This window comes from Semicossyphus pulcher, unplaced genomic scaffold (genome assembly GCF_022749685.1).
Source record: "Semicossyphus pulcher isolate SPU_LCO1_2020_fin unplaced genomic scaffold, fSemPul1.0.p SCAF_11, whole genome shotgun sequence".
Lineage (NCBI taxonomy): Eukaryota > Metazoa > Chordata > Actinopteri > Labriformes > Labridae > Semicossyphus > Semicossyphus pulcher.
In genome coordinates, this window is record NW_027211615.1 from 26,224,473 (window position 1) to 26,240,222 (window position 15,750).

The 15,750-nt window shown below is 42.4% G+C and overlaps 1 protein-coding gene across 1 annotated transcript in view; it reads left to right on the forward strand.

Annotated features, from left to right (window-relative positions):
• Positions 1–13,480, forward strand: part of man1a1 (mannosidase, alpha, class 1A, member 1) — a 163,631-nt gene extending 150,151 nt beyond the window's left edge. Inside the window, exons 11-12 of the mRNA XM_069655905.1 lie at positions 8–123; positions 8,212–13,480. Of these exons, the coding sequence (XP_069512006.1) occupies positions 8–123; positions 8,212–8,338 (243 nt within the window). The 3' untranslated portion in view covers positions 8,339–13,480. The remainder of the gene's footprint in view (positions 1–7; positions 124–8,211) is intronic.
• The last annotated feature ends 2,270 nt before the right edge of the window (positions 13,481–15,750 follow it).

Genomic DNA, 15,750 nt, shown 5'->3' on the forward strand with positions numbered 1-15,750 from the left:
CTTCCAGGCCTTGGAGCAGCACTGTAGAGTAGAAGGAGGCTACAGCGGCGTCAGAGACGTCTACGCTTCATCTCCGAACCACGATGATGTACAACAGAGCTTCTACTTGGCCGAGACGCTCAAGTAAGACACACAAACTGAGCATCTTTATGCACACACCCTTCACTCCTGTCCTTTTTATGATCGTGCTGTCATTGCACTTTATGGAGGGACAAGGCCACGCTTCCCAGAACTGACTGAGATGTCAAGGCACACACACACACACACACACACACACACACAGAGAGAATATGATGTTGTCATTCATTCAGACTAAGCTCCAGAGAGTGGCTCAGGTCACAGAAGGTTACTTCACTACACATTATCACTCACAGGCTTCTGCAGCTGTTCATGTCACACTTCTCATGCAGGATGGAGACGATTGAGACAAAGATTTATGCCTGAAGGGGCAAATTTACTTACACATTTGATATCTGAACTGAGAATTGGTGCCAAAATATTTCCTGTTTCTGTGGTGGACACTGTAGCTCGCTCTAAGTCATTAGACCGACCATTAAAGAGCAGTGTATTGATCATATTTCTTTTATATATTTGACACGTCCTCTTTGGATTGAAGCTGTCAAAATCTATTTCTTTCAAGATCAGCTCTTCAAATTCAGCGGCTCCACCCTGAGGCCTATGCCAGATGTTTGACAGGATAGCGAGAACAACAGAAGCGCTCTACAATACAACAATATATTGAAACATTTTCGGCTTTTTTCCCCTCATTTTTTTGTAAAATACTTGATATATTTGGGGCGCCGGTTTAGCTCAGCTGTTAAATCACGTGTCCCATATACAGCAGCCCCAAGTTCGACTCCCACACTCGTTCCGATGCTATCTTCTGTCCTCTCTCTATCAATGAAGGCATAAAAGGCCCTAAAAGAAACAATAAAATAATACTTCATATATTCAGCCTTTAGCTCTTAATAATTCTCAAAATCTAAGAAGACTTTAAGAGAAAAGACTAAGTTATTAGATGTTGTTTTATACATTTTTGGGAGGAATTTTTCTGACTTTATAGAAAGTAGACAGTGGGGCTCTAACAGAAAATAAGAGCGAGAGAAATGGGGATATGACAAATGTCCCTAGTTGGACCATAGACTGTATAAAAAGATGGACGACATGACAGCTCCCTAAAAGTGAAGCCAAACCCTCTCTATCGCCCCCTGCTGACTGGCTGCAGTATAGCTCATAAAGCCCGCCTCCTCTATGTCAACAGATGGGACATGAGTCAAACTATAAAATCAAAATACATGTTTCTCAAACATGGTTTCTGTCATTATAATTAGTTCTTATCATGCTGATTTATGTCCAAGTGTTCATTTTTCCAACAAGTTTATTTTTGATCAGTTATTTGATGCAGTAAAAAGGGGGTGTGACCTCATGATTGACAGCTCTGCTGTCAAATCGGGCTCCTGCGGCGTTCTGTTCCCGAGTAGCTGAGTAGAGGAGGAGACGTTCTGCTGTTTAATACGCCGACATGCGGGATCTTTGAGGGTATTTTTTCTGTAAGTTAAGTGTGTGTTTGTGTTAGTGGCTACGGCGGCTCCACCTTCTCAGCTCTGGCTCCAAATGACGTCACCAGCACAAAATGGCAGCACTCGTCATGGGGGCTATTTTGGCTTCAGTTTCGTACAATTAGAGCAGATGGAGACACGTCGTCCATCTTTATATACAGTCTTTGGGTTGGACTCAAACTTGGATCGTTGTAATCACATGATGTTTAAACCCCCCGAACCACAGGACACCCAAAGATTACTTCATTTTACGGCATCATAAACCAAAAACACTCAAGATGGAAGGATAGAGGGGAACGTGGTGGTGTTATAGAGAAACATTTTATACCAAGATACATGTCTGTGTCATGTGTAGACGACGTTTATATCTGAGGACATAAATTGTATCAATAAAAGAGTAGAGGAAGGCTGCTGGCCGATGTGAACAGTGCAAACGTTTCCTATCCTTTATAATACGCAGTGTGTTTATGATAAACATCAATAGTATGTGACACATTGTGTGCCGCAGAAGCAGGAAGTGATGTGCCCTTGATGCCTGCTTCAGAGCTCGTCTCTGGACTTACTGTCCAATTTCATCTGGATACAGAAAACAACACATTGTAGATTTAAGAGCATGAGTTTGTTTTCGAGTAAAATCCACCCACACTGAAGCGTAATCGTTTCTCCTGTGAGTCATACAATAATAGTTAGGGTTACTTAGTTTCAATCACAGTCCCGTGGTCACCCACATGTTTCAGAGAATGATTGTTTACGTCTATTTACAGACCGCACCGGTGTATTTGTTTCTACACGTCCTCACAGGTTGCTCTAAAACGACAGCTTTAAAAGAACCTCCCGTGTAAACGAGCTGTGCATTAAATCTTAAACAGTGGATAAAGACAGAAAGTGTGAACGCCACCGCATGTCCCAGCACACCACAGGCAGCTCCTGCTTCTCACTTCCTCTTAATAGTCGCCTGATATTTTTACTTAACTGCCCTCGTGTGCCCGCCTGCGAGTGTGTGTGAGGGTGCGAGATTTGTGTGAGTGCTGAGCCACAAATGGCTCTTTAAATGTGTTGTCAGCCACACAGTGTGATGTCTGCTGGCTAATAGGGCTTTCCCTCTCAGATGGCTCTCCAACTGTGTTCAGGAAGACAGTCTGCTTAAACCATGACGAGAGGTCCCGAGTACTGTTTAACAAGCGTGGATGTGTGTGTGTACTGTACTGTATACGTGTGTGTTAGAGGTTTTTTTTTGTGAGTGTAACCAGGCAAAGAGACTTGCTCATTTAAATATATCATTTACATTTATTACATGCTGATCTTATTGGTGCAGCAAAGCCAGGCAAAGGGAAAGCTGTCCAACTAAATCTGCTGGCTGTTTATTAAAAGCCACAACTTTAAATCGTGTTTTTAAGAACCAGATTTCTACTCTACTCACTGAGGCCATTCTCTTCTTTTAAAAGCATCAAGTGGCTGAAATGTTTAGCCCTCTGCACGTCCTGAAATTTATCAGACTACACCGAGATTTCAACACAAAAATCACAAGAAGTAATGTTGCTTATTGCTATTTAGCTGGAAAGTATTTAGGTTTCATGTTTATAGTTGAGAGACATTATTGCACACATCTTAGCTAAACAATCATAATGTATTGTGCAGTGTTTTAGTAACATCGGTAAAATAAAAACTGCACATTTGCAAAAGAGCTGCACCGATGCAGCCCTGTGTCAGCCCTGTGATTGACTGGCGATCAGTCCAGGGTGTAACCCCGCCTCTCACCCAAGCGGTATAGATAATTGATGGATGGGTGGAGCTAAAACTAGTTAAATATCAATGACAGAATTTCCTGTCATAACTTCAGCAGGTATTGCCACTGTACCCGGGTTGATATGACGTTGTTGTGCCTTTCAAATATTCTTTGATTATGATTTTGAAATCATTGCATTCAGGTGCATTTCAAGTGCTATTCATTACGAACCTCCTATTATTCTTAAAATGTAGACTTACACCCCATAGCTATCTAAAGAGTAAGTCCAATAATCTGTCTTTCTGTGACAATGTTCAGACGTGTATCTCAGTCATTGTGGTTCCTCAAAGCCTATGGGGGTTTGGTTTGAATCCTGCCTCTTACCTAATACCAGCTGGGAGAGGCTCCAGCCGCCTGCGACCCTGATGATATTTTAATTAGCTGTCCTCGTGTGCCCTGGATGGATGGACATTTGCAATATTTGGATTTTTTTAATAATTACTGAATAATTTTGTTTTGAATCTGAATCTTATGTGAAAATGAAAACCATATTCCTTTTGAAGTTGAGATATTTAGCGCAGTCTTTATTCCATTAGCTCATGTGACGTCAACATTCTGCCGTCTCTAGAGCTTGTTTATTTTGTTTAATCATTCATTTATTTAATACCTCAAATTCTTTTTTATTATCAGCTGGTTGGCGAGCTAACAATTAGTTTCTCTCTGGTTCTTCCATTTACAGGTTTGTGTCTTTCCTTCAACTTTTCTCCTACTTCCAAATCAAATATTCCCATTGAGGTCTTTTGTTAGAGCTAGAGCTTAGAGCTCAAATAATGCAAAGAAAACAAGTTCATGTTTAAACAACAGAATGTTTTACCTCAGGAAGAGTTCACAGATCGATATCTGGTGGCCTAACATCTCTGCATGCTCTCCTCCAGTCTGTCACAGTGCTGCTGGGTGACGTCAGGCCGCTCTTGGAGCAGCTCGGCTTGTTGGATGGCTTGTGGCCGTCCGTCTTCCTCTTGATCACATTCAGGAGGTTTCCAATGGTTCAGATCTGTATCAGGCCAGCTGTGACATGAAGAGAGAGATGCTGATTTAAGGAACATTTGGAGCGGTCTCTTAATTTATTCCAGAGCCATTTATGTCAACTAACCTTCACCACCACACCTGGCCTCTGTGTCAGAGGTTGTGTTTAAAGGCCTGTTTATATAAATGTTGTTCATCTCATTTAAAGAGTCTTATTCTGAAGGTTTATTTTCCCATGATGCAGTTCAACAGCGGATGTTTACCTGCGCTGTGATGTAAACCTCTGCTCTCTACTTTTTCCCCACTCTTCCTCTAAATTTATCGTCCTCTCCGTTTCTTTTACCTCCGAACAAATTTTTTACGGCCTCTTCTCTATCCTCCATCTCTCCTCCCCCGTCCATGTCCTCCCCTCCTCCTCTTCTTCTTCTTCTTCTTCTTCGTCTATCGTTTTTCTTCCCACCGCCGTAGACAGCTGTTGACAGGAAGTCAAGGTTAGCCTAACAGAGCCTGATGGGGGCGAGGTGCCATCCAATCCAGCTTTTTTATAGGCAGTATATTTTAACAAGCGTCACCTCTGCTCCAGATTACACCACACACACACACACACACACACACACGCGCACACACACACTCAAAGAAAGATGTCTGGTACATTTTGCAGCACCACCAGGTTGCGACATACAGATAAAAGTGTTTTTCTGTTGATTCTTTCTTTCATCCGACATGAAGCAGCCAAAAGCAGAGATAATGTTCGTTGCAGGGAGGATGAAATGTTTCCCGTGGAAGCGGCTGAAAAAGAAACGTCTCATTAGCATCCTGCTGAAAATAAGAGAGACATTGACCAGCAGCCTGGACCAGCAGCACAATAACAACCTCATCTGTCACGCAGCATCACATCCATGATATGAGACCTCTCAGGAGTCAGAAAATATCAATCCCATTTAGCAGCAAACCCATAAGTCTAATCCTCCTAATGTTACTCTGGGATCTTGGCACCGCGCGGAGCCACTTCCAGTATTCATCTTCCCACCGCTGCCAAGGACACGGCCATACTTCACACTGCTGTCTGCCTCCAATCACTCACCGCTTTCTAGTGCTCCGTTGGCAGGCGGAGGAGGCGGAGGACGGGGACTCGTTGTGGAGGTTGAGGGCTCGGCGGACGACCAGCTCCTTCGTTTTTTAAGCGCGTCCCTTTTCTCCTCGATCCCACACATGAACATAAATTCTCCTTAAAGACATTTATTCTCCGTCTTTTCATCAATCTTTCTTTTCATGATGAAATCAGGACCACAGTTCAGCCTCCTCGCACACACTTTATTTACTCGCTTGTGTTGGTACCCCCTCTTTGATGGCTAATGTTATTTTGGCATTGCTTCATAAGATCACAAGATAAAACGATGAACCGCAGAATTTCATCACTTCTAGTTTCATAAGCTGGTCGGAGGCAGAGCCGCACCCGGCCGTCTCGAGCAGTTTCACATCTGTTTCAGAGTTTTTCTCGCCACGACTGCTGATAAATAATGCAGAATATGTTGCTGGAAATAACTCTCAAAGTAAACAGTGTAGATACCAAAAGAGGAAACGTTTTTATCTTTGTACTGATGAATTGTTTATATCACTTTTTTTTTTGGATCATTTCTAAACAATTCAGACAAAGTTCCACATAAAAACTCAAGTCAAGCTCCAATTAAAAGTGTCCTCCAGAGCCTTCGATGAATATCATGTTAAAGTTTGTGTGTTTAAATTTCTCCGTTGGCTACTATAGTATACATTCAGCGACAGTAGCATTAGGCTAGATCAGGGGTGGCCAACCCTGCTCCTGGAGGGCTACCTTCCTGCATGTTTTAGGTTTCTCCGCACTCTAACACACCTGATTCGAATGTTCCGCTCGTTACCGATCCCCCGAGACGCTTCAGTTGGTTGATAACGAGCAGATCAATCAAATCAGGTGTGTTAGAGTGCAAAGAAACTTAAAACATACAGGAAGGTGGCCCTCCAGGAGAAGGGTTGGCCACCCCTGGTCTAGATCTTATCTGAAAGGGAACCCGTATTAAAGGGCCAGTTCGCCGAAGTTCAACCTCAGTCCTATCACGCTAATATGGTGAGCTAATGCCATTGTGGTAGAAAATAAATGCAATTTGGCTCTGTGTCTTTGGAGGACGCTATCCGCTTCTCCAACGGGCCCTGGAAAACCTCCGTCAGACTACATAAAATGCGTCATCTGGCGGAGGCCGGGGAGCTTGCTAAACTACACTTCCTCAATCTAGGATGCCCGCCTCTGATGTCATGTCTCGTTCAAAATCGTCAGGTTTGAAATGTAGACTGCAGACCTGAAGATTTTTGTAAACAATCGTCGTATTTAGGATTCTGTATCGCTCTGAGTCGTTGCCTGCAGCGATCAATGTTCTTGACTGGAAAACGGTAGCATTTCACTCCAGTGTCTCTCGCTGGGCCTCCTTTCAGAGCGAGGGGCGCAATGCACGCACATATTTTTCTAAAATATAAAAAAAACATTATATGTCAGCTTGTTGCTGTTGTTAAAAAAGTTCTTGTCCACAATTCAGAGTCATTAAGGTGTTTTTAGTCAGAGGGACATGTTGCATATCGGTGGGTCGTTGGCGTCTTCAAGTGTCCCTGCTGTTCTTGTTCATATATGTTTCACAACATTTGGTGCCAAATGACTGAGGCAGACGCACTAAAGGTCTCTTGAACAGTGGAACATGACGAGATCATGCCTTAACAAACTGCTTCTTCATATGTGTGGAGAGTGAAAATTATACATTTCAAAATCTGATACAGGTCTTAAAAAACAACACTGTATTGCATATATGAAATATTGTAACGCTGGGTATACGTTTATGTTTGCTGTTGTTTTGCAGCTGTTTATTGAGGGAGGGGTCCACCGTAGCGGGTAACTGGCTGAGAAGAAGCTCCAGGGGAGGGAAGAGGGAGTTATTGTGATGAAGCTACTTTTAAGCGGGAGTTTGGTGTTCTGGTGAGAATAAGACGCATGTTGAGCGAGTGAAAGCTAAGGACAAAAGCAGTTAGCCAACCTGTTTGTTGTTTCCGGGGACACATCAGCCTCGGGTTAGCTGTTGCTGCGACGACGAAATAAATCTGGGCTCTGTTGAGATAGCAACGCACATCGCCCCTTCCTCGTTCTTCCTCCATCCGTCTTAACTACCCCGCAACGCTACAATATATTTATATATGAATACAAAGGTCTTTTGAGGCTCCAGAGGGAGCAGCCCAAAACATGATAGATTGCCTCTAGTGATGTCACTTGAGGCAGCATCAGTTGATGCTGAAGACTGAAAACAAGTGAGCCTACCAGGACTCTGTAGTAGTACAATCCTATCTTATAACACGCCTGAATCCCTGACTGAATTTGCAGTGATCAAGTTGCATTATGGGTAATGTAGGCCCTGTGTTTGACAAGGAAGAAGAAAGATGATAACTCTGTCTTGCTGCATCACTTTTGATAAATGTTGATGTTTTTTATCCGACAATGTTAAAGGAGTGAAATGCTTCATTGCTGGAGTGTATTCCATAAGTCTGGCCCATTTCCTTCAAGTATTTACTTTGCCCCTGTTCAAAGAGCTGCTTACTCGTCTTACAGAGTTTATTTTGTGCCAGAAACAGACATATCCTCAGTAACTTCCAGTTCCAACCAAAATACCAACATCTTACTTTTCTCTTCCTTATTTCAGTCAAACTCTGCACGCTTGGTTGGGTACCAAAAGACCTCAAAGACAAAGTGAAACTAAGGCAGAGGAAATACCAAACTGTTGCAGCATTTCTTGTTTAAATATACCACACGCAGCACATCCACTCAGCACGGACGAAGCTTATGTTCTGCTGATGTAAAGGTCTAATCCTCTCCCTCCTTGTCTCCTCCAGGTACCTCTACCTGCTCTTCTCCGACGACGACCACCTACCGTTCGACCACTGGGTCTTCAACACCGAGGCCCACCCTCTGCCCGTCATCAAGAAGGACCAAACAGACCGACCCAACGAGGTGGAGTAACGGAACAAAGTGCGAGAACCTCTGATCCTGTAAACCTGAGCCTCCAGCTGTCTGTGGGAAAACACTTGAGGAGTTACAGACGAGCCTCTCGATGGGATTCTTTGTTTTTTTTAGGGGATCAAAATGGAGTTCAAGCCTGTTGGCGCTGAACTCTCGCTGTAGAATCCAGTTTTCTTTTTGTTTTAGGACGCTGATGTGAAGCAACATATTTACTGCTGGATTAAGTGATAACTCATCCAAAGAATGCAGTGCTGTCTTCAGAGAGGTTTCAAAACGCCCTCTGAAGACGGCATTACATTTAGCGGGAATTTATTTAACTTCCAGGTTTCTTCAGAGGGACAATCGGACCAGCTCTCACCTCATCGTCAGTGATTTTGTTGTTTGTAGCTGCAGCTTGTTTCTGTGGAGGAGAACACTGACAGAGCGGGACCAGCCGTCTCCCTAATGTGGATATTTTGGACCAACTTTGGGACCCAAATCCAGAAAACCTCCAGCTCCTGTCTGAGGATTTACAAGGCTGACTCAGTGAGCTGAAAGGACGCTCCGTTCACTTCACAAACTTTCTCCTTCTGCTGAACCGCTTCAAAGTCCGATCAGGAACCGGTTTCTCTCTCCTGACGCTGGTACCGCTACAACCTTCCAACTCCTGCTTCTCCTTCAGAGGATACGTTCCTTTTCTAAAACATGTGTGGAAGCAAACGCAGCACAAGACTTCTGCTTCCTCCTTTCCCTGGCCACCCGACAGCTTCTTCTTCCTCTCTCTCTCCGAGTTCGGTGTGACACAGGACGAACCGCCACACCAGCTCTGAACCTGCCAGTAATTTCTCTCTCTCTCCCCCCACAACGTTTACACAAAGCTGTCCCTCTTCTTCTTCTTCTTCTTCTTCTTCTGCAGATCTCATCTTTAATTCCTGTGTATCTTCTGTCTGTTTGGATTTACTTCTTTTGATCACATTTGCACCAATGTTTCTGGGGTTTAACCGACGCAGGTTTTTCAAAGCTGAAGACTTTTAGCTACAGACTACTCCTTATGGATTTATCTGATTCTCATGGGTGAAATAAAGCCCTTGGGCAATGACTACAGGGTTTTGTAAGAAGACAAAAACCTCCCCCAAGGTCCTATTTTGTGGAGCTTTAAACCACATCTCATGGTATCTCTCAGAAGATAAAGTAGCGTAGCTGTAGTCAAATATTGGGATGCTGAGATGCAGCTGAACGCTCTGTAAAAAAGGGACTTGGAGTTAGTTTTAAATGTTGAAAATCTTGAAGATCTTAAGATCCTATTTTCTTCTTTTGGACTCTAAAAACACCCTTTCATCTGAACATTTTCGACCCTGAGACACTAAACTGTAACCAAAGAGGACAGCGGTCGCTCTCACTCTTCAGCTGACCTGTGTCTGTCAAACCCTCCCGTGCATCGCTGCATCTGTCCTCCTCCCCTCCGTCCTCCAGTCCCAGCGTAGAGCAGGCTGTAGGATCTTCTCTCCTCTATGAGGAGACGCAGACACTCGACTCTGCTGTAATATTTCACCTTCACACACACACACAGGAACACACACACACACACACACACACACACACAAGAAGCCATACTGATTGAATACAGCTTTACCATTCTGTCGTTTAGGTCCCTTTGGGTGCGTGTGACCGTGTCCACTCACACTGTGTTATTGTTTTATGTTCTCATCGTCGTCATGCTCATGGTAAAGGTTTCTCCTGACGCCACTCAGAACTGCAGCCAGATAAAGCCCAGTTTAGTCTTCGATCTAGTGCCTTCACTGTTGAAAAGGAGAGGAAGCAGCTCGCAGAAACACAGAAGAGTCCAGTGTCAGATAGTCATAGAGATTGAGGTGAAGTTCCCCCGTCTCTGATAAGAGTTATAAGAAAAGTAGAGCCTGATTAAAGGAGGATTTGGCGAGAAATGACCCCGAGAGTTGGTGAAAACTTGGCCTGCTTGGCCTGTTTGTGAGAACTGGAAGATCAGACAACCAAAGGTCCATGTGAGGAGCACACGAGATAATGTCCCAGTTACAATATGAAGTTTTTTAACCATCATTTCACCGTCTCGGTCCAGCTGGGATCCCAGTCTTCAGTGATTCCTTTGACTACACTGATATCTAGTGGTGAGGCTGTCTCATTACAGTCCACATGAGACCTTGGCTGCCTGATTGGACTCTGAAAAGTCTCTAACATTATGAAAAACTGCTTTTAATGTGAAATTGCAGCCGAAAAGTCTCCTGTAAGAAAGTTAAATGAGGAAACCTGAAGGTTTACAGATGTTGGACGTTTAAAAGATGGCTGATTTAAAGAGCTCAAGTTTCCTTTCTCTTGTATATTTGAGATGTGACACAGAGAAGTGGTGAACTCACATGAGGCTTAAGACTTCCTGAAGTGTCACTGGGAGATGTTACAGATGATACACCCTTATCAAACTCCATAAACACTTCCTCTTGAGACATTTTTTAAAGACACCCTTTCCTTCCTCATTTTATGCCCCCGTGCATCCAAAGTTAGTGAAGCTGATCTGTCGTTTGTGCTGAATAACTTCCTCTCGCTGCAAGAACTCATAAAACTTTCAGTTTATAGAAGCGGAAGAGCAAATGTGTGCAGAAAGGGAAAAAAGCTGCAGCTTCAAAGTCCCTCTGAGTTTGTTAAAACACAAGAAACTTCAAAGCGTCTCACATCTGATTTAATCCGAGATGATATTATTCTTTTATTTGACTTTCATCTGGTTGTAATGAATCAAAATAAACGCCCTCATTTTTATATTTTCTTCCAGAAAAGTTAAAAAAAACAGCACATACATATCAGTCAGTTATCCTCCTCCTTAGCTGTGAACTCCCTCTGTGTTCTTCACATCACTGTACAGACGACAGTGTCTCTGTGTTTCATCTGTGTTCCCTTTAGAGACATTTTGTACTGTTTGATTTTGCTGATTGTGTTAATTTATTCTGTCGTAGTGAACATAGGACTTGGAGGGTTTGGGAGCTGACCCCCGGGGGGCGCTGTAGGGGTTAAATGGTTTGTGACCTTTAACCTAAACATGGAGCTTTTGTGGTATTTGCATATTTATCTACCAAAAAAAAAAAACCCGCAAATGAACCACCCGGGAGTCAATCAGACGACCGAACGGGAGGAATCGTATGAATGTACCATCCAAATGTGAAGTGAAGATTATTTGTATGCTTTTTTTTTGTCTTCGTGTGTTCACTTCTCGGAGCTTTTGTCGTGTTTTATTTTTTCTTTTTATCTTTGAAAGCACAAAAAGTAGATGAGCCGTGCGCAGGCAGAGGAGAGTCATCAGAACAGAGATGTTCCTGATGACGTCGACACGTTGTTAATGCAGGAGATGATCCAAATCTGCCGCATGAGGCGTGTCTGAACATGGCACAGACACATTCTGTCGCTTCCTCAGAGGAAATGACACGTAAACATGGACGTGATAGGCATATTCAGAGCTATAGTGCAGCATGAAGACGCTGTAGAATACATAGAACGAGAGACACAGGCTGCAGCTGTTTAGCTCCTGTGTCTATGATTTATAATGAGCTTTCAGACCTAATTAAGGATCCCACAGTAACATAATTCAGCTTCATCAGTGTTCGGGTTCATGTATGAGAAGCTCTCGGTCGCTGAGTCACTGATTTAACCAGAATGTAGAGGAACGCTCGTAATGAAGAAAAGTGACATTACAGTGTTACAATGTAGCTCCCTGTTTATTATAAAGACACTTTAATGTTAAAATGTGTTCCCCTTTATTACATTTTGTCCTGCATATTTCAAAAACGGCCAAATTGCGCTAACGTGTTGGGGGAAAAATTGAGCAGGTGAACAACGAAAAAGTGTTCCTGTTGAAGGCATCAGACAAATTAATCTTACAGCATCATTTAATATGAAACACAGCATCAAACTATGTCAGTCAGTGTTGATTTTAGTTGAAATTTTCCAGCTAACGCAGAATGGTATGTAGAAAGGAGGGATTGAAAACGGTTTTGAAAACTCCATTCAGAACCTCATTTGAAAAAGTGTCAATTTAAGGCTACATTGCGTTCTCATGCCAACATTAATTAGTTTGAATTCTTTAATGAAACTTGTGTTCTTACAGAGGTTTCTGTGATGGTGGGGGGGTGTTTGTTAATCATTTAGATGGATTGATTTGGTGGTCAGAAAATTTCTTTATGGGTATATAAGTGGACGAGTTTCCTCCACGTGTTAGGGATTTGTTAGTGCAATCATAGAGACTGAAATTAGACTTTGGTTGCATTTTGGGGGGATAATAAATATGTTAAAGTAACTATGTATTAACTTTGAACCCTGTTATTTGGAACGGTGGTGGTACAGAAACTGTAATTCAGACTTAAAGGGCTGATCCGCTGAATTTTCCCCCATAGGAACTGCATAGCAACATTTGCCCTCCTGGTTATAACCAAATCATTTTTAAACATGTTTTTTTCACTCATGGGACTTGGATTTGGTCGTTTCACTGCCTGAATAGGAAGAAAAGTCCGAATGTATTTGGTTGAAATGTGAGCCGTCAGTGTAAAGTCTGCTTCAGCTGAACACAGCGTGACGTCAGACACGTTCTCATTTCTTTGTTTTGTTCTGTTGAAAAATTGTTTTTGGTGATTTTCTGAATATTGTGTTGATCTGTGTGCGTGACAATGGTGAAAATTAAAGGGCAATACCACCTGATGTTAGGAATTCAAAATGAAGTCAGTCCTCGTGGGAACACACCAACCTTTTAATTTATACCACACCGACATCACTGATGACTCAAAGCGACCGACCCGACCCGGGAGTCAAAGGATCTGAATTTTTAAAAACGGTGGCGTTGCCCTTTAAAGGTTTAAATGCGTGAAACCAACCTCAGAAATGTATCTGTACAAAAATTGCTGATAATCATTCCATTGCACATAGTTTACTTTCGTTTATATGCAATATTTTAATTTTGTGGGGAAAATCTGTTTTATTGTGTTAATATTATTATTGAAAAACTGTAAATATTCCATTCGGGCAAATGAGCCGTACATTTATATAAAAATCTTCTGAGCTTATGGATTAAAATGATATTAATAAGCAGCAGACTTTTTAATAAACTATATTTGTTACACTTCTATTGTGAATAAAGAATCTTTTAATAAGTGCTGCGTCTGGATTTGTGTTGTGTTTTTTTAACCAGCAAAGCCTGAAAAATGACTTCAATACATTTGATTTGAACTGTAGTTACCTTTGACGTCCTCCTTTTCAAAGGTTAGTGGGAGATGGTTTTTGTAGGGGTCCAAAATTACTTTAAAGCTATTAAACAGAGTTGTAATACATGTAAATTGCCTCACATAGCACCTTTAGCTCTTTGTATTACCAATCTGTTATCGAAGTGTATTGTATGTTAAAAAATTAGACCTTCCTCGTCTTTCTCAATTTCCTCCAACAGCCTGAGGACGGATTTCTATGAGAAGTTTTCGGAAAAATCAAGTGATGCAAGCTCCCCAGCTTTGCTCGTCTTCAGCTTCTGTGCTTACATTTCCAGTGTTAACGTTAGCTTAGAAATGGATTCAGCTAACCTCAACAAAAGACACACCCACCACAACACATTGCGTCTAATACAAAGCACATTTGGCTTAGCTAACGTTAGCTTCATGTGGACAAATTGCTAAATAACTAACAAAGAAACACAAGGTGAATAACATCCAGAACACTTGGGATGATCTGGCTACCTTGTCACATTACTTTATCAGCTAAAAATATATCCGTTGGAGTAGCAAAGTTACAGCTAGCTGGCTTAGCTTAGCATAGCTTGCAAGGAAATATTCAAGGAAATTTTACAAAGCAAACAAAAAAACGATGGAAAGGAAGCGTGTCCTGGCGTGAGCAGCAGCTCCACACCTGGAAAAGATGTACCGCCACCATTGTTGCTGACAAAGTTGATACTGGAATTGATGAGCACGGTGTTCCAAAAGTTGAACTATTTTCAGCTGAAAACACTGAACTGCATTGTTTATATACAAATGCTAAATAATAATAATAACAATAAGGCTAAATAATGCCACAAGAAATGCCGTTAGTGGACACAGGCCCTAAAGCTTTAATGCAATGAACCCCAGGAAACCATAATTTATGTCTAACATTTAAATGAGCTCTATTAATAATGATTTTTTCCCACAGTTTTGGGCTCATTTTATAAAAAGTGTTTTAATGTTCTCGTATATTTCAAGTGACAAAAAGCACAAAGGAACCAGTGAGCTGTTTGCTGTATTCTGCTCTCTTTAACAGGAGATATAATAAAGACAGTCATCACAGACACGGAGGACACGCTGCTCCCTGACGCGTCTCATTTAGTTTGCAGAATAATTCTTTGTGTCTTATCTCACAGCTGAAAGATTGAGAACATTTCTCTTATCAGACTGCTGCGAGGACGTGAGCCAGGAAACAGAAGTAAGGACAGAGAATTTAACACAATAGTTTGAAAAATAGATGATGCATACTCGAGTGCACTGGCTGTATTTCCAGCACAATGCACAGAATGATAGGACTGAAAGCTGCAGACACATAAAGCATTTGGGACATCGCTCTCTGAGCAGGCCTCTCGCTCCAGGAGCCCGACGGGAAGAGGTGATAAATGTTTCTGCAAACACAATTCCTCATGAGAAAAACAAAACCTCGCTGCCGTAAATACTAACTGAGCCAGTTGATACAAATGAAGACCTCAGGCCAACTAAAGGCCTGACCCTGGATTCAGGTGCTCCACTGGTGGTCCCATTTTCTTTAGACAAGATTAGACACACTTTATCGTCCCTGCGGGCAAAAGTGCAAAACATACAGCTCAGTGCAACTTGATAAAACAGAAAACAAACACAGCAAAACCATGACTTGCAACCATACAAACAAAAGCACAGCTTGTAAAAACATTTAAGAATAAGGAGGGAGTGATGTCCTGAATATCAGCACGGCTGTGATTCAGTCGCAGGCAAGAGGCCACAGGCGGACTGCCGAATACAATCACAACTCAACCTGGAAATAAACTGTAATAATCAACAAAATATTTTGTGCTCCACCAACTCAACTAGTCTCACAACATACCTGAAACTGGACTGTTGTTGCCAAGCAACCCAAACATTCTCCTGCCCTCTGTAGCTGTGTCCTGATCCAGGGGCTGCAGCCTTCGAAGGAGTCGGTCTGCAGAGGATGAGTCATTCGTTCAAGAGGAGCTGAAATGAGACGGTCTGGTCTATGGAGGATTTCCTGTTTGTGTCACCAGTTGTTCCCACCCTTACCCTTGCGTCACCAAAGGTGCTCCTGTCGCCTAGCAACAGGTAGCTAACGTCGCGTAACTTAACCTATTATTTTAAAGTTTCAAGGGCCCTTTCGTTTTAATAACACATGTAACGCCAGCTATTTGATTGAAGTTGAAACCA